Source organism: Tachysurus vachellii, chromosome 5 (genome assembly GCF_030014155.1).
Source record: "Tachysurus vachellii isolate PV-2020 chromosome 5, HZAU_Pvac_v1, whole genome shotgun sequence".
NCBI lineage: Eukaryota > Metazoa > Chordata > Actinopteri > Siluriformes > Bagridae > Tachysurus > Tachysurus vachellii.
In genome coordinates this window covers 1,315,001-1,332,500 of record NC_083464.1, presented here as the reverse complement: position 1 = coordinate 1,332,500, position 17,500 = coordinate 1,315,001, and the positions used below count along the sequence as shown (strand labels likewise).

Here is a 17,500-nt window from a genome sequence, read left to right as displayed (position 1 = left end):
AGAGTGTGTGCGCGCGAGTGTGTGTGCGCGCGAGTGTGTGTGCGTGCGTGCGCGAGTGTGTGTGCGTGCGTGCGAGAGTGTGTGTGCGTGCGAGAGTGTGTGCGCGTGTGTGTGCGAGAGTGTGTGTGTGTGCGAGAGTGTGTGTGTGTGTGCGTGTGTGTGTGCGCGCGTGCGCGAGAGTGTGTGTGTGTGCGTGAGAGTGAGATGTGTGTGCGCGAGAGCGAGTTAATGAACTACAACAGCTGGTTTAAACCTGCTCTGATCCTGTGTACTGAACACACAGTGCCTTACAGCTCCCTCGTCCCCTTCACTGACTCCACACTGACTGCTGGAGTTTAGTCTCAAATCCACTCCTAAACATTCACTGGGCTCTAACTGTTATAGAATTCTTTATTTTATTATAATTATCATCTAATTTACTCTCATACTGAGGAAAAGGCATGAAGCCAAAGTCAACAAGGCTGTGTTGAACACGTCCTCATTCACTCCTCGTGTTAATGTCTTTTCTTCTCCACACTAACACCATCTTATTAGATGCACATCAGATTCCATACATTTCTCTTTATTTATGCTGTTTATAGGAAAAACAATCAGAACAGTCGATGAAATCTGTCTTAATCTTCAGGTTTAGTTTTTATTTTCATTTCTTTTATCTTTCAGTGACAATCAGGTTTAGAGTCAATTAATTAATCAATGCTGCTGAGGAACTCCTAGCTCTGTGCTGTTCTGCTGTGTGTGTGTGTGTGTGTGTGTGTGTGTGTGTGTGTGTGTGTGAGAGAGACAGGATTATTGGATCAGGTGTGTTTTAAAGCTCTGCTCTGAATCTCATGCTGCATTTCTGAAAACTGATTAAAGAGTAAATATTTAATAAAGACAGCTGGAATTAAATAATTGGTCTTTTGTTTTTAATGTACTATAACTTGACTATAAACACACACACACACACACACACACACACACACACACGTAGCCCTGATTCTCTGACAGTGTGTGTGAGCCCCTTTCTCATGATCTCCTGATTCATGTCATATATAATAATAAACCGAGGCTGCCCAATTTCTCCCTTTTTATTTTTTTTAAGTATCTTACATGATCCAGATTCAAAAGGAATTTCTATTTTTGAAAGAGAAATTAAGATCGGTCAGCTGGTCGATGACCCATGTGCTGAATTTACTAAAGTTTTTCTCTAGTGCTTCTGGTCTAAACTTAAATATCGCCGTGTGAATTATTGCCATTCCACGAATGTAAGAAATCTTCCAGTGAAATACACTTAAATATTTAGCTATCCACATAGTTATAAATGTAACGAGACAAAACCTTAATTTTAAGAGAAAGATCGCTAATACGAAAGTTATTTTTAACTCCTGGCTTAAAAGATCTGAGCTTGGTCGGTAGAGTCGTCATATCAACAGCGGATGGGACTTTCCCATGTTGGGAAAATTGGTTCAGACATGTTGGAATTTTTGGCACAGTGCAGATTAATAAACCGTACGCTGTAACAGTCTGGTGTTTATCAGCAATCAGGTCTGTGCTGAGTTTACGATGACCCATTAGTTCCTCAGGAGCTCTCGGCTGCACTATTATAAACTGTTGTAGAAAGGACATTATTTACATTTACACTATTTACTGTAGAGTGTCACCCAAATGAGGATGAGGTTCACCTCTGAGTCTGGTTCCTCTCAAGGTTTCTTCCTCAGGGAGTTTTTCCTCACCGCCGTCTCCTCCGGCTTGCTCATTAGGGATAGATATATAGTATTTTAAATGCTTTTATCATTATTTTTTCTTCTTTTATATATATATATATATATATATATATATATATATATATATATATATATATATATATATATATATATTGCTTTGTTTTTTTTCTTCTTTCCATACTTCTGTAAAGCTGCTTTGATTTGAGAAAATGAGAATTGTTAAAAGTACGATACAAGTAAATTGAACTTAATAAACACCACAATAACTGATATTGCTAAAATATATCATATTACCGTAGTTAATATCACTCTAATACATTTATTAGAGCAGTGTTTTTTATCCTGTTTGGAGTACTGGACCCTCATCGCATCTCAAACCAGCTTCATGGACCCCAACTCCTGCTCTCACCTGTCAGCACATGTTTTCTATCCCTACTGCATCAAACAATTCAGTGTGTATTGTATAGTGTGACAGTAAAGTGTGTATTAACTGATCCATAATTATAATAAACATCATCATGATTATTATTATTATTATTATTGTTATTCTTCTTCTTATTATTATTATTATTATTGTTATTATTCTTCTTCTTATTATTATTATTATTAGGGTTCAAGCACGAAGCGCTGGAAACCTATTGTTTTTGTTTGGATTTTTATTATTATTATTATTATTATTATTATTATTATTATTATTATTATTATTATTCTGCCCTACAAACGGTCGTGCAGCCCAAACCGTAAGGCCTAGAGAGCTCAAACTTGGTCAGATGGTAGTACTGGTCACAGTTACTCAGGGCCAAAATCTCAGCGGAATCGGACAATTTGGGGCGCTTCAGCGCCCCAAAACGTGTTTGTGCCCATAACTCCTAAACCGTATGTCCAAATCTCAAGTGCTTTATATCATTGGAATCCTTGGCTCATGACTTAAAAAACGTATATCTCCAATTTCATCTCCGCCATTAAATCTTTTCGCTATAGTGCATTTAGTGCACTTTTGCTAACTAGTCCTAGGTTTTTCGCCCGATCAAGACCAATCCAGTGCAGTAATATTCTCTGGAGTCTCAATGACAATAATTTTCGAAAAAAAAGTCGAAATTTTGATTCAGGGTCCTTAAGGGGCCCCAAAACGTTCAGACTGTGAGGAGCCAGTTTTACTAAAATGTCAATAACTCAAGAACTAAATGAGCTATCAACACCAAACTTGGGACACATGTGAAAGAGGTCAAACTGAGGTCACAGTTCAAAAACCGTGGCGATTGGCCACTTCGTGGCACTATAACGGAAAAATCACTAAAAACATTAAGGCACCCTCTGTAGCATGACATATGTAGCATGACATGACATATATTGTCATGTCAATCCAAAGGCCTTAAATGCTTGAACCCGGGAAATGCTGCTTGCAGCTTTAATTATTATTATTATTATTATTATTATTATTATTATTATCCTGTCTCTTAGCTGCACTTTACTGAATAAAGGTAAAGTATAGGATGTAATTTACTTTGAAATAGCCTTCTATTTACAGTTGAGGCCAAAATTATTAGCCCCCTTATGAAATTAGACAAAACTCTTGATTTCTCCATGGAAATGACCATTAACAACAAGTGTTTTATAGTGTGTTTGTTTCCAAAATAACAAAGACAAAATCTCCACTAAGTTTGATTAGGATATTTAATTGAAATAGTGAGTTGAAACAAGAAAGGGCAAAAATGAAACGTCCAAAATTATTAGCCCCCGGTCATTAATAGTCAATAGTGAACCCTTTCTGAGCCACAACTGACAACAACCTCTTAGAGTAGTTCTTTACTAGGTTGGCACAGGTTTCCTGAGGGACTTTAGCCCATTCTTCCATTGCAAATTGCTCCAGCTGGTCCAAATTACGTGGTTTCCGAGCATGGACATTCACTTTGAGCACTCGCCACAGATTCTCAATAGGATTGAGGTCTGGGCTCTGTGCGGGCCACTCCAGGACCTTTGTTTTGGTATCCTTCAGGAACTGTTGGACCAATTTCGATGTATGCTTTGGGTCATTGTCTTGTTGGAAGACCCAGCGACGACCTAAGGCTAGACTACGAGCAGATTTCTGCATATTATCCCTCAAAATGTCAACATAATTTTCTTTTTTCATGATGCCATGCACCCGAACAAGGCTCCCTGTGCCTGAAGCTGCAAAACAGCCCACAGCATGATGCTCCCACCACCATGTTTAACTGTGGGAACTGTGTTCTTAGGGTTGAAGGCCTCACCCTTTCTTCGCCAAACATAAGCAACATCCATGTGCCCAAACAGTTCCAGTTTAGTCTCATCAGACCAAAGCACAGACTCCCAAAACTCATCTTTACCTTTCAAATGTTCACGGGCAAACCTCAGTCTAGCTGTGATGTGCCGCTGTTTGAGTAAAGGGGTTCTTCTGGGACGATGGCCCTGAAGCCCACCACGATGAAGAGCCCTCACAACTGTGTTCCTTGAAACATCAACTCCAGAAGAGGCCAGGTCAGCAACAATCATCTTGGCAGATGTCTGGGGCATCTTGCTGATATCTCTGACTATTTTCCTCTCCAGGGTTCTTGAAATCTTGCGCTTACGACCACGCCCAGGTTTGTTTCTTACAGAATTTGTCTCCTTGTACTTGGCAATGATGCAACGTACGGCGGTTCTAGACACTGTGAAAAGCTTGGAAATGGCAGTATAGCCTTCCCCCTTATCATGAGCCTCCACTATCTTCTTTCTGAGCTCAAGACTGATTTCCTTTGTCTTTGGCATGGTGAGTAAAAGTAGTCTCTCCCAATAATGTGTTCAAGTGCCCTGTTCCTTGGAGTCCTTTAATGCTGATTGAATGCCCAGGTGTTGTTAGGAAGCCAATTGACTGCACAGGTGTGGTTTGAAAGCTGATTGATTAATTAGGTGTGGTTTGAAAGCTGATTGATTAATTAGGTGTGTTTTGAAAGCTGATTGATTAATTGGGTGTGTTTTGAAAGCAAATATTCACAAGGGGCTAATATTTTTGACCACCCCATTTTCACTATATTTGATTATAAAGCAAGCCTATAAATGTATTTTATATTCCAAAATGTACCAAAAGCTACTAAATAGCACTGGCGAATGTTTGATTATATCAAGTTTTATCAATGCTGCAAACATTGGAAAGATCTTTAGGAAAATGTTCCAAAATTCCTGGGGGGCTAATAATTTTGGCCTCAACTGTATCTTCAGCAGGGGTGCCAATACTTTAGGACGCACATAAACATAAACATAACCAGTGCATTTCTGATTCACTGTTCCGAAGCTTTGGAAACACCGCACGATGGCGACACCTGCTGGTCAAAATAGTGTAAAGGCAACGAGACCTAGGCTCAAAAGTAATGGCACCTTTTACAAAACTACTGTAATGTTTTCAATATAATAATAAATAATAAAATATTATTGTTTTAGTGTTTTTTTCTTTAAGTTAAGACCATTTACATGTAATAACTATCACTCTATGTGTTTAATTACTGCTCTTTTTACTCCTCATTATACAACATGCTTCAAATGACAAATGATTCACTTTTTCACCAACTCACTAACACACAACATCTGGACTTGGTTTGGTTTGTTTTGTAGTAAAATCTGTCGTCCTGCAGAGAACTGATCCTGGATCAGCACAAACAAAATGAACACGTTCCGTTTCCATTAACATTCAGAATAAAACTGACCCGGAATCAGTGGTTCATGGGTCCACGAGGAGATCGCGTGTGACGTGACGTGCAAAATTCGATTCACGCTCCGAATCCTCGGTTCGAAACCGAACAGGTAAAAGATTCGAATCCGTGAATCAGTGTTCGAACGCAGCCTGTAAAGAGTCACCTGTTAGTGCTGAAGTGAAAGTAGTTTAAAACGTCACAATGCCGAGACTAATCCATCCTCCTGAGAGCATTTATAACCTCATTCCCAAAGTGGAGGTGAAACCTGAAAAACCTCCAAGGTAAGATTAGGTCATTTAAAGCAATTATTCATATGGAACTGTGCAAAGAATAAACATTCAAACACATTTAACCTTTTAATCTACAGAAAAGAAAATCTATAATAAAAACAATGCTTTCAGATTTATAGGTTTTATTTATTACATTTATTAAAGTTTAAATCTGATCAAACGAGTGCATTAATATACAGCTGTCAGAGCTGCTGGTATAGAAAAGTAATCAACACACACACACACATATACACACACACTCACACACACACACACACACACAAAACTCAGATTTATTAAGAACATGAAGAAGTGTGTGGTGTTTAAGGTGATGATGATGATGATGATTCTTTTCAGATACACGTCAAAGTTCAGTGAGCAGGTGAAGCAGGAGACACAGCAGAACAAAGTGCCCAGAAAGACCATGGGTCCAGCTAAAGTGGAAATGGCTTCTCCAGAGAAATACCTGCAGAAACACTCCAAAGAGCCCAAACTTCCTGAGAGTGAGTCGACTGGGACGAGTAACGGAGGGTGATGTGACTGAAATACCAAATGAAACCACTTTAATATGCTTTCACAGTACAGCAGCTTTAATAAGACACTCAGGTGTCCAGTGTTTATAAAGTTTATAGAATACTGTATTTCACAAAAAGACAAGAAATAAAACAGTAACTGAAAAAGTTCATGATTAAAGTCACTACTGGGTTTACTTGTGTAATCTGAAGCGTGAACGTTCTTGTGATTTCTCCTCAGAGAAGCCGTTCTCATACAGATACGACGTCCTGCCCAAGAAACCGCCGGTCCCCACTAAAACTGAGTGTCCGGTCCTGAACGTCCACACCAACAGAGACATTGTGAGAAGTAACGTGGAGGAGAACATAAAGGCAGTTCCACGTAAACCGCTTCCTGCTCAAGCATACACCAGACACGGGGACAAGGAGCTGCTGGAGAACTCGGGCCTCGTCCCAAAGTTCACCAGGAAAGAGGTGAGTAAGAGGAAGGTGTGAAGGAAGGAACAGCAATGGAGTGAGGGATAGAATCAGGAGATTGTTAAGGGGTGTGTGTGTGTGTGTGTCAGGATTACGGACAGATCCCACAGTACCTGACCAAGAGGCAGGAGGAAGAGAGGCGAGCGCAAGAGGAATACGATTGTTATGTGAAACAGAGAATGAAGGAGGGAGCCATGAAGCAGGTCTCTGAGGAGGAAAGACAGGATATACTGAACGTGAGTCTCACACAAACAAACAAACACACACACCTACAACCACACACACACACACACACACACCTACAACCAGATGGCAGCGCAGCAGTAGCATGCAGCAGCCACTCCGGATACAATATGGTGTTATTTACATTTTATAGCATGACTATTGCTAGTGCAATACAGAGATCATGCAACAACCAACCTGCATGATGATGTGTTGGAATATCTTCATGACCTAGACAGTAAACTGGAATACATCCAACTCGAACGCACTGCACGGCAAGAGTTCAGAAACTGCTGTATGCTCCAGGCCTAGCCCTGCGGTGCGTATGGATGAAATGTCAGGTGTCACATCCAGAGAATGACGGGGCAGCTCTGGGGCTCGCTGAGGCCGAAGGAGAGCTCTCCTCTTGGTAGTGTTCTAGTGTTCTGAAGCAGGTGAAAACCCGGCCACCTCTGCTCTTCAGGACTGCTTGTAGTGCACTGACTGGAACATCTTCAGGAAAGCTGCAACCAATGGCGACCCCGTCAACTTGGAGTGATGATGTGACCATCTCCAAGACCATCACCATGTGCTCAAGGGACCAATCCTTCAGAACAGGGGACAGGGCAGCCCTAAGAACAGCAAGGGCCAAACTGTCCCAAGCCATCAGAGAAGCAAAGTGCACACACGCTCAGACAATCCACAGCCACTTCCAGGACAGTGGAGACACCCGGCGCATGTGGCAGGGCATACAAGTGATCACGAACTACAAGACAGCTTCACCTGCTTGTGATAGCGATACCTGAATGACTTCTATGCTCGGTTTGAGGTGCAGAACAACGTAGCGGCAAGGAAGACCATCCCTCCCCCAACAATCAGGTTCACTGTCTATCCACGGTCGATGTGAGGAGAACTCTATGCAGAGTTAACCCATGGAAGGCTGCTGGACCAGACAACATTCCAGGCAGGGTGCTCAGGGAATGTGCAGAACAGCTAGCGGATGTCTTCACTGACATATTCAACATTTCCCTGAGCAGCGCTGTTGTTCCTACATGCCTCAAGACAACCACCATTGTCCCCGTCTCACAGAAATCTGCAGTGTCCGGCCTCAATGACTATCGTCCGGTCGCACTCACACCCATTGTAATGAAGTGCTTCGAGAAGCTCATCATGTGGCACATCAAGACCCAGTTACCCCTTACAGTTTCACTGGACCCCCTACAGTTTGCGTAGTGACCAAACCGCTCCACAGAGGATGCCATTGTCATGGCCCTTCATTTACACCTCCCTCTGCAACTGGATCCTGGACTTCCTGACTGGGAGACCTCAGTCAGTCCGGATCGGGAACAGCATCTCCAGCACCACCACACTGAACACTGGAGCTCCTCAAGGCTGCGTGTTCAGTCCACTGCTGTTCACCTTGCTGACTCACGACTGTGCAGCAATGCACAGATCAAACCATATCATCAAGTTCGCAGACGACACGACTGTAGTGGGTCTCATCAGCAAGAATGACGAGTCAGCATACTGTGAGGAGGTGCAACAGCTATCTACCTGGTATAGAGCCAACAACCTGTCTCTGAATGTTGATAAAACTAAAGAGATGGTTGTTGACTTCAGGAGAGCACAGAGCGATCACTCTCTGCTGAACACTGAAGGATCAACTGTAGAGATCGTCAAATTTCTTGGTGTTCATCCAGTGGAGAACTTCACCTGGTCACTCAACACCAGCTCCATCACCAAGAAAGCTCAGCAGCGTCTCTTCTTCTTACGAAGGCTGAGAAAGGCAAAACCATCCCCCCCCCATCCTGAATACGTTCTACAGAGGGACAATTGAGAGCATCCTGAGCAGCTGCATCGCTGTCTGGTTTGGGAACTGCACCGTCCTGGGTCTCAAGTCCCTGAAGCGGATAGTCAGGACAGCTGAGAAGATCACTGGAGTCTCTCTTCCCTCTATCATGGACATTTACACAAGGCCAACAGCATTGTGGATGACCCCACACACCCCTCATACACACTCTTCACCCCACACACCCCTCATACACACTACACTGTTCACCCTCCTGCCGTGTGGAAAAAGGTACTGAAGCATCCGGGCCTCATGACCAGACTGTGTAACGGAACTGAACTGTACTGAGCACAATACACCCACACACAAACACACACACACACACACACACACACACACACACACACACACACACACAGTGTATTGTATATTGTGTATTCTTTCAGGAATGGGTTGTTCCTCTGGAAAAAAGAATACATTCTGTTTTCTCCTGTGTGTGTGTGTGTGTGTTTATGTGTGTGTGTGTGTGTGTGTGTGTGTCAGGGGCTGAAGAAGAACTGGGATGAGCTCCATCATCAGTACCAAGGTCTGTCTTTGGTCACAGACACAATACCTAAGAAATACAAGAAGGAGAGACTGGAGTCAGAAATGAAGCAGCTGGAGAAAGACATCCAGCTGATGGAGAAATACAAAACTATCTACATCAATAAAACCTGATCCTGACACCTGATGGAGCAGATTAATCACACCTGTAGAAGTGGCTTCACCTGGTCACACGCTGTGTTTCTAAAAGCTGCTCTTATACAGAGAAATAAAGATTGAACTGATGCACAGCTTCTTCTTCTTCTTCTTCTTCTTCTTCTTCTTCTAATAATAATAATAATAATAAAAAATAGAAATCCCAAGGCGTCTGTCATGTGTGGTGCTTTACTTTAGCATCAGTTTAATAGTTTATGTCTGTAATTATTCTGTAAGTTAATCGTAGTCCTAACGTTCATGTGCATTTTTACACAATCTGTATAAGCTGTAACAGAATGTTTACAAGGGGGGCACGGTGGCTTAGTGGTTAGCACGTTTGCCACACACCTTGTGCCTCGGGGGTTTCCTCCGGGTACTCCGGTTTCCTCCCCCAGTCCAAAGACATGCATGGTAGGTTGATTGGCATCTCTGGAAAATTGTCCTTAGTGTGTGATTGCGTGAGTGAATGAGAGTGTGTGTGTGTGTGTGCCCTGCGATGGGTTGGCACTCCGTCCAGGGTGTATCCTGCCTTGATGCCCAATGACGCCTGAGATAGGCACAGGCTCCCTGTGACCCGAGAGTAGTTCAGATAAGTGGTAGAAGATGAATGAATGAATGAATGAGTTGAAGGAGGAGTTGGGTTCCAGAGCCCTAGCTGTGCGTGGAGGCGAGGCCAACTATCTCTAGTCGGTATCTCTCAACCTGCCGCACCAGCTAAGGCTACTTCCCCCCAGCGAGGTGACATTCCATGTCCCTAGAGCCAGATTCTCTGTCCTGGGATTGGGTTGCCGAGGCCCCCGCCTTCGACTGCCACCCAATCCACATTGCACCAGCCCCTTAAGGATCCTCCTGCAGGTGGTGGGCCCACAGGAGATCAGCCCCACGTCGCTCCTTTGGGCCGAGCCCGGCCAGGCCCCATGGGGTAAAACCCGGCCACCGGGCGCTCGCATACAAGCCCCAACACCGGGCCTGGCTCCAGGGTGGGGCCCCGGTTGCGCCAATACCTGGCGACGTCACAGACCTTGTTTTATTTTTCCTCATAAGGGGTTTTGAACCGCTCTTTGTCTGGCCCATCACCCAGGACCTGTTTGCCTTGAGAGACCCTACCAAGGGCAGAAAGCCCCAGACAACATAGCTCCTAGGGTCATTCAGGCACGCAAACCCCTCCACCATGATAAGGTGTCAGTTCAAGGAGAGGCCTGACTCTACATCGAGAGGAGTCAGCTGAGGTGGCTCGGGCATCTGTTCCGGATGCCTCCTGGACGCCTCCCAACCCTGGACTTGGCGCATTTGGTGTCTTCGGTCCGCATTTTTTCGGTGAGGGACGTCGCCCCGCTTCCGGTTTCTCCGCGGGGGGCGACGCCTCACTTCCTGGTTGCGGGCCATGTCACCAGCCCGGGTTTTGTTTTGTTTTTTTCCCCCCTGCTTGGCTGTGGACGTCGCTCGTTCCCCCTGCTCGGCTGTGGACTTCTCTGTTATGTGGAGGATTTTTTTTTTCCCTCTCCCGCCCTCCCTTTTCTGGTTTCCGAGACGTGGGTCTGCCCACGGTGCATCGGGGGTTGCGCTCGGCCCTTCTGCTCGGCTGTGGACGTCGCTCTCTGGCTGTGCCGCCGTGTGCCTTGCTCCGCCCACCTGCCTCGCCGTGTGCCTTGCTCCCCACATCTGCCTCGTCGTGTGCCTTGCTCCCCCCACCTGCGTCTCTGTGTGCCTTGCTCCCCCCACCTGCCTCGCCGTGTGCCTTGCTTCCCCCACCTGCCTCGTCATGTGCCTTGCTCCCCCTCCCGGACCCGTCGGGACTGTCTGGACTGATTGGCGCGTCGGGAGCTGCGCATTGGGGGGGGCTCTGTTAGGACTCTGCCCGGACTCTGGCCATGTGCATTTGTTTATGTTCTTTGTCACGTGTCTTCCCCGCCCCTTGTCTCTTCCTGCCCACTTCCACACACCTGTTTCCCATTGTAATTACCTTGTCTGTGCCACGTTGTGCCGCGTTGCCTTGTGCAGCGCGGCATCTACTGTGGTTTTGTCCTGTCTCTAGTCCGTGTCATGTTTCGTGTTTTCTGTTATTAAACCCTGTTTGTTTTCTATCCTGCGTTTGGGTCCGCTCTGTTCCGTGTTCATTACACCTGGACACTGGTATGATCAGAACACTGAAAGTTCCAGAGTGATGATGCATCTGATTCCGTTGAGGTTCTGTTTCCGTGATGATCATACAAACACTCACACTGTGTTCAGACAAAGCTGAAGATTAAATCGCCTCTTACAAGTTTGTACATTAGCAAAAATGACAGAGAAGCTAACAGGACATTCAGGTAAGCAGGAGAAAAAAAGATTAGTTTGTAGAACACAAGTTTCCTTTGCAGGGAACTCAATGCTGCTTCATTGCTCACACTATGGAAACGTTTCTTTGTGGAAGTTGTGTCTGAAAGTCTGTGTGAAATCTGTGTGAACTTTTGAATGATTCTGATTGATTTGATTCTTATTCCTGTTTTTCTCATGTTGTTTCTTCATAATTTCTCATTTGAAATGATCAAACCTGGAGCTTCTCGTGAAGCAAAGGAATAAAATGAAGAAACACTTCCAGGCTGATAAAGACAGGTTGGTGCTGGAGCATGAGGAAGTGAAGGAGAAGATGGTGAAGGAGAAAGAAAGATTCGAGCTCTATCGGAGAGAGAACCATGTCAGAGAAGCTCAGACAAGAGAAAAGATCGAGGCTTTGCTGAAGGAAAGGGATGAAATGAGGAGAAGATTTCGGGCTGATAAAGACAGCTTGATGCTCCAGCTCGAGGATGAGAGAAGGAACACCGAGAAGGAGATAGAGCGGTTTGAAAAAAGGCAGGAGGTAACTGAAGGCAGCTTGAGGAAACACTTTGAGGTATTGGAGCACATAATTCTTGAAAAGGAAACAGAGCTGAAGAAAATGACAAAAGAGGTGGATGACCTGAAAGAAACTGTGGAAGAACTTAAGCAGAAAGCAAGGTATATGGATCCCGAGATGAAGGAGGGGCTCAAGGAGAGGCTGAAGAACTTCGGTCCACGCTGGTTCCAGAAGCTCCAGATGAGGAATAACATCAAGAGAAGACAATACTTGGAGAAAGAGATAAAGAGACTTGAGCTCCAGCTGAGAGACAGTAAAGCCAGAGAAGCTCGGTCGACAGAAGTGATCAACGTTCTGGTGAAGGAAAGGGTTAAAATGAAGAGACAGTTGGAGCTTGGACTGATAATTTTTCAGACTTCTTTGTACACAAGGCCAGAGAAACGGGAGCTGATGGACAGCAAGCAGATAGAATTTAATTCCACAAAAGTTATCAATGCTTTGGTGAAGGAAAGGGAGGAAATGAAGAATGAGCTTCATAAGGAAAAAGAGAGGATGGTGCTGGAGCTTGAGAAAGAAAGGAAGAATATGGAGCTTGAGAAAGGTCAAGAGACATTTGAGCTCCTGAAGAGAGAGAGAGAGGCCATGATAGTGTTTCTGGTGGAAAAAATGAATGAACTGACGAGAAAGTTTCAGGCTGAAATGGAGAGGGTGGAGAAGAAGATTTCAGAGATGGCTAACATACAGGAGATGACAGAAGAGCTGGAGGCCTCCGAACTGAAGGAGGGACATGAGACAGATGATAAGAAGCTGAAGCACGTTTCCATACCATGCTCAAAGAAGCACAGGAAGAAGAAAAAGACCACCAAAGTGAGCCAGCAGATGGAGAAAGAGCAAGAGAGTGAGAGCAAGGCCAAAGAAGATCAAATGAGACGAGAGGCTCTGATGGAGAGAAGAGGAGATTTGACACTGGTGACAGTGGAGATCTGAGAAAATGAGATAGATGAAGAAAAATTAGAATCTGTGAAACAGCAGTAGATTTACTCTGAGGCTCGAGTTTAGAGTTCACTAGCAGTTCACATCACTGTAGAGGTTAGCAGCTCCAGGTCTTCGGCCAAATGTCTTCTGATTGTGAAGGTCGAGATGCTAGCACTGCTTCTGTATGGACACGTGATCCTGCCACTGTTGGGCCCTTGAACAAGGCCCTTAACCCTCTCTATGCCAGGGTGCTGTATCATAGCTGCCCCTGCGCTCCGACCCCAACATCCTCAGTTAGGATATGTGAAGAAAAGACTTCCACTGTGCTGTAATGTAGATGTGGTGATAATAAAGGCTTTCATGCCACTTGGCTCAACATGTTTATTAAGTTTTCTTTATAAATTCTACATTATAAATGATATATAATATTAATTTATATGTATTTAGAAATGTGGATTAAGTGTCCAACTACTTTTTAGGGTCACTGTATAGAAAAAATATATAATAAAGTGTAATCATATATGATAAATTACATGTTGGTCATTCTACATGTTTACATAGTATAAGATTCAGGTATTTTTAGAACAATATTTACACGGATAGATGAAAGATTATCGACTTTAAACTCTGCAGAAAAAACTAATCACATTACTGTGGCATGAATGAATGAATGAATGAATGAATGAATGAATGAATGAATGAATGAAGATGTGAACAGGATGCTACTGAGTTACAGGAACACTACTGCACTGTTTACATTGATGTAGAAATAAAACAGTAAAATAGAATTGAATCCAAACATAACCTGAGTGATGAAGGATAAATCCAGCTCCCACTGTTAGAAAATAAAATAAAAAAAAACATCATCATAACCACATGGTCAGTATTATTGTATACCCTGTTCCAAATTATTATGCAAATTCTATTTAAGTGTCACAAAGATTAAATATTTATTTTTCAGTGTAACTCATGGATGGCATTGTGTCTCAGGGCTCTTTTGATCACTGAAAACAATCTCAGACACCTGTGATAATTAGATTGCCAGGTGAATCCAATTGAAGGATAAAACTACTAAAGGATGGTGTTCCACATTATTAAGCAGAGCACCACTTCCATGCAATATGGGGAAGAAAAATGATCTCTCTGCTGAAATAGTTCAATGCCCTGGATGAGGTATGAAAACATTAGATATTTCACAAAAACTTAAGCGTGATCATCGCACTAAGAGATTTGTGGCTGATTCAGAGCACAGACGGGTTCGTGCAGATAAAGGCAGATTTCGACCAGATCCATGCATCGGATCAAGAGAGCAGCTGCTAAAATACCATTACTTTGCAGCAAACAGATATTTGAAGCTGCTGGTGCCTTGAAGTCCCACGGACAGGAAGGTGTAGAGTCCTCCAGAGTCTTGCAACTGTGCATAAACCTTGTATTCGGCCACCACTAACCAATGCTCACAAGCAGAAACGGCTGCATTTCGCAGAAAAATACATAAAGACTAATTTTCAAACAGCCCTGTTCACTGATGAGTGCCGTGCAACCCTGGATGGTCCAGATGAATGGAGCAGTGGATGGTTGGTGGACGGCCACCCTGTTCCAACAAGGCTGCGACGTCAGCAAGGCGGTGGTGGAGTCATGTTTTGGGCCGGAATCATGGGAAGAGAGCTGGGTGGATCTTCATGCATGACAACGCACCATCTCAATCTGCAAAGAATACCTCTGCATCAATGGCTGCTATGGGGATAAAAGGAGAGAAAGTCATGGTGTGACCTCCATCCTCCCCTGACCTCAATCCTATTGAGATCCTTTGGAGCATCTTCAAGCAAAAGATCTATGAGGGTGGGAGTCAGTTTACATCCAAACAGCAGCTCTGGGAGGCTATTCTGATATCTTGTATCAGAGACTGGTGAAGCTGCTATCAAATAAGGGGTCCTATGTTAAAATGTAACGTGACCTGTTAAAATGTTTAGAAAGTTAAAATGTTGTTATAAGTTTGATTGAAATAGCTTTAGATTTCAGTAAATATGCTGCAAACACAACAAACGACAATTTTCAGTTCTTTACAACCTATAAAGTGTTTGGAAACTTACTGTGTGTAATAATTTGGAACAGTGCATTGTAAGTTTTTTATTTAAAAAATAATACTATCATCATTAGGAGGTTTGTTCAATAAAATTTTAATTGTACTCTTAATAGTTGATAATATGAGAATTATGCTGACTGTTATTTACATCAATTATTTTGGTAAATGACAAAAATATCATTTGCATAATAATTTGGAACAGGGTGTAAGTGTTTTGGCACTAAAGCGATGACGCAATCCTTTCGGTACTCCGTAAGCACCTGCATCATCCTCACCATCATGTGTACGGTGTGAGCGCGCGCTCTGTGTGTGTGTGTGTGTGTGTGTGTGTGTGTGTGTGTGTGTGTGTGTGTGTGTGTGTCTCCAAACAAAAACTAAACCACACTAAATACAGCAGTTTATTATAACAGTGTGAGATAATGTCTCAGGACAACAATAAACTGGGCTGCTCGTGAACATTACACCAGTTATAACGCGACTGTTTAACACATTACACCAGTTATAACGCGACTGTTTAACACATTACACCAGTTATAACGCGAGTACATTACACACTGCTGTACTGAATAGGATGCACAATGTCACGTGACAAGCTGATTTCATCTACTCTTCAGTACAGTAGTGTGAGTTCCGCCTATAGGGAAATAATTTCAATGTGACCTGCGTCCGCCATGGCGCTTTAACAGTACTGCACGGCTCACACACACACACGCACGCACACACACATATATATACACACACACACACACGCACGCACACACACATATATACACACACACACATATATACACACACACACACACACACACACACACGCACGCACGCACACACACATACACACACACACACACACACACACGCATACACACACATACACACATATACACACACACACACACACACACGCATACACACACATACACACATATACTCACGCATATACACATAAATATACACACACTCACACACACACGCGCGTACACACACACACACACACACACTGCAATCCGGCGCTTATCAGCGACTGTGCAAAAGTCAGCCAGTTTCAAGACAGAGAGGTAAATGTCGAATTATTTTATACCTTTTCATTCCTGTATATATTTATAACTACATTTCCGTTATACAGTTTATAACCTGTAATAACAATAAGAACAATCATTTATTCTATCATTTCAGACATATGGACTAAATATGAAGTGAAAGCAAAGGGGGAACCTGTGTGTGTGTGTGTGTGTGTGTGTGTGTGTGTGTGTGTGTGTGTGTGTGTGTGTGTGTGTGTGTGTGTGTGTGTGAATTCACTCTGCTTTATTTTCCCTTTAAATCACTATAATAAGTTTTATATCTATATAATTATATAGACATAATGACAGCAGCGTCACGTGCGCTGTTTGCGGTGACATTGTCCTTGTGTAATGAGTCATAAACATCCATAACCGTATTGATCGTGTTATCGTGTTAAATCGTGTTAAATCGTGATGAATCGTGATAAATTGACCTGAATGTTTCTGGAATAATCTGGAATAATCCTTCTTGAAGAAAGCGCGCGTGCTGATATGCGGTGTGCACGCGCGCTCACGTTACATTTTACGCACGTTTGGTCTATTTACCTGTTATTTATTTACCTGTTATTTATTTACCTGTTATTTATTTACCTGTTATTTATTTACCTGTATTTCATTAAATCGGGTGCTTGTGTGATTTACACCAGAATATCGTGTCAGTTTTGTGTTATTTTAAACAAACTGGTTAATGGTTGTGCTGTGGGGGCGAATCAAGCACGAATCGACTCTTTTGTATGAGTCATTTCCCCGAATCGGTTCTCACGAATGAACGACTTTAGAAGAATCAGAATCAGAATCAGAAAGATCTTTATTGCCAAGTATGTTTTCACGTACAGGATTTTTTTCTAGTACAGAACAAATTTATTTCCTTCTTTTGATTTTTTTTTTTCCAGCTCATCAGGACTTTTATAAGGTAAAGTTCACAAAGATTTAAGTGTGTTTTTTGTTCATTGTAGTTGAACAGATTGTTCTATAAAAATAAGTCATGTTAATTTGGTTATTTATGTGAATTTCATTCCTCACACAATAAAGACACCTTATTTAATAAATTAGCTGAATTTCATTAAGCTTTAATATAGTGCTCTTCATTATACTTCATCTCAATGTTGTCATTAACACATTAACACAGCAACACGAACTCATCCAGGATTATTACATGACACAAGTAAAAACATCACTATTATTATATGA

The 17,500-nt window shown here is 42.9% G+C and overlaps 3 protein-coding genes across 4 annotated transcripts in view; all 3 read left to right on the top strand.

The window, feature by feature from the left end:
• fam234a (family with sequence similarity 234 member A) overlaps positions 1-891 on the top strand; it is a 12,376-nt gene extending 11,485 nt beyond the window's left edge. The window contains exon 12 of the mRNA XM_060869466.1: positions 1-891. This exon is cut by the window's left edge and continues 1,176 nt beyond it. The gene's annotated coding sequence lies outside the window, so the exon portion shown is untranslated.
• A 4,636-nt stretch (positions 892-5,527) lies between these two features.
• Positions 5,528-9,442, top strand: LOC132845234 (enkurin-like). Its single transcript, XM_060869152.1, has 5 exons — positions 5,528-5,670; positions 6,016-6,161; positions 6,412-6,644; positions 6,737-6,883; positions 9,181-9,442. The coding sequence occupies exons 1-5, from the start codon at positions 5,591-5,593 to the stop codon at positions 9,352-9,354; spliced, it is 780 nt and encodes a 259-aa protein (XP_060725135.1). The 5' UTR covers positions 5,528-5,590; the 3' UTR covers positions 9,355-9,442.
• A 6,661-nt stretch (positions 9,443-16,103) lies between these two features.
• The window catches only part of LOC132845488 (cytochrome c oxidase subunit 6B1), a 5,042-nt gene continuing 3,645 nt past the window's right edge, over positions 16,104-17,500 (top strand). Inside the window, exons 1-2 of one of the 2 annotated variants that reach the window (XM_060869482.1) lie at positions 16,104-16,306; positions 17,203-17,222. The gene's annotated coding sequence lies outside the window, so the exon portion shown is untranslated. The remainder of the gene's footprint in view (positions 16,307-17,202; positions 17,223-17,500) is intronic. The other variant, XM_060869481.1, reaches the window with a different exon arrangement.

Bases quoted from the DNA above. Each gene is read 5' to 3' on its own strand.
- LOC132845234 (XM_060869152.1), top strand. From the start codon at position 5,591: ATGCCGAGACTAATCCATCCTCCTGAGAGCATTTATAACCTCATTCCC. The intron at 6,162-6,411 runs GTGAGTCGACTG...ATTTCTCCTCAG, and splicing joins AGAGCCCAAACTTCCTGAGA to AGAAGCCGTTCTCATACAGA. The intron at 6,645-6,736 runs GTGAGTAAGAGG...TGTGTGTGTCAG, and splicing joins CAAAGTTCACCAGGAAAGAG to GATTACGGACAGATCCCACA.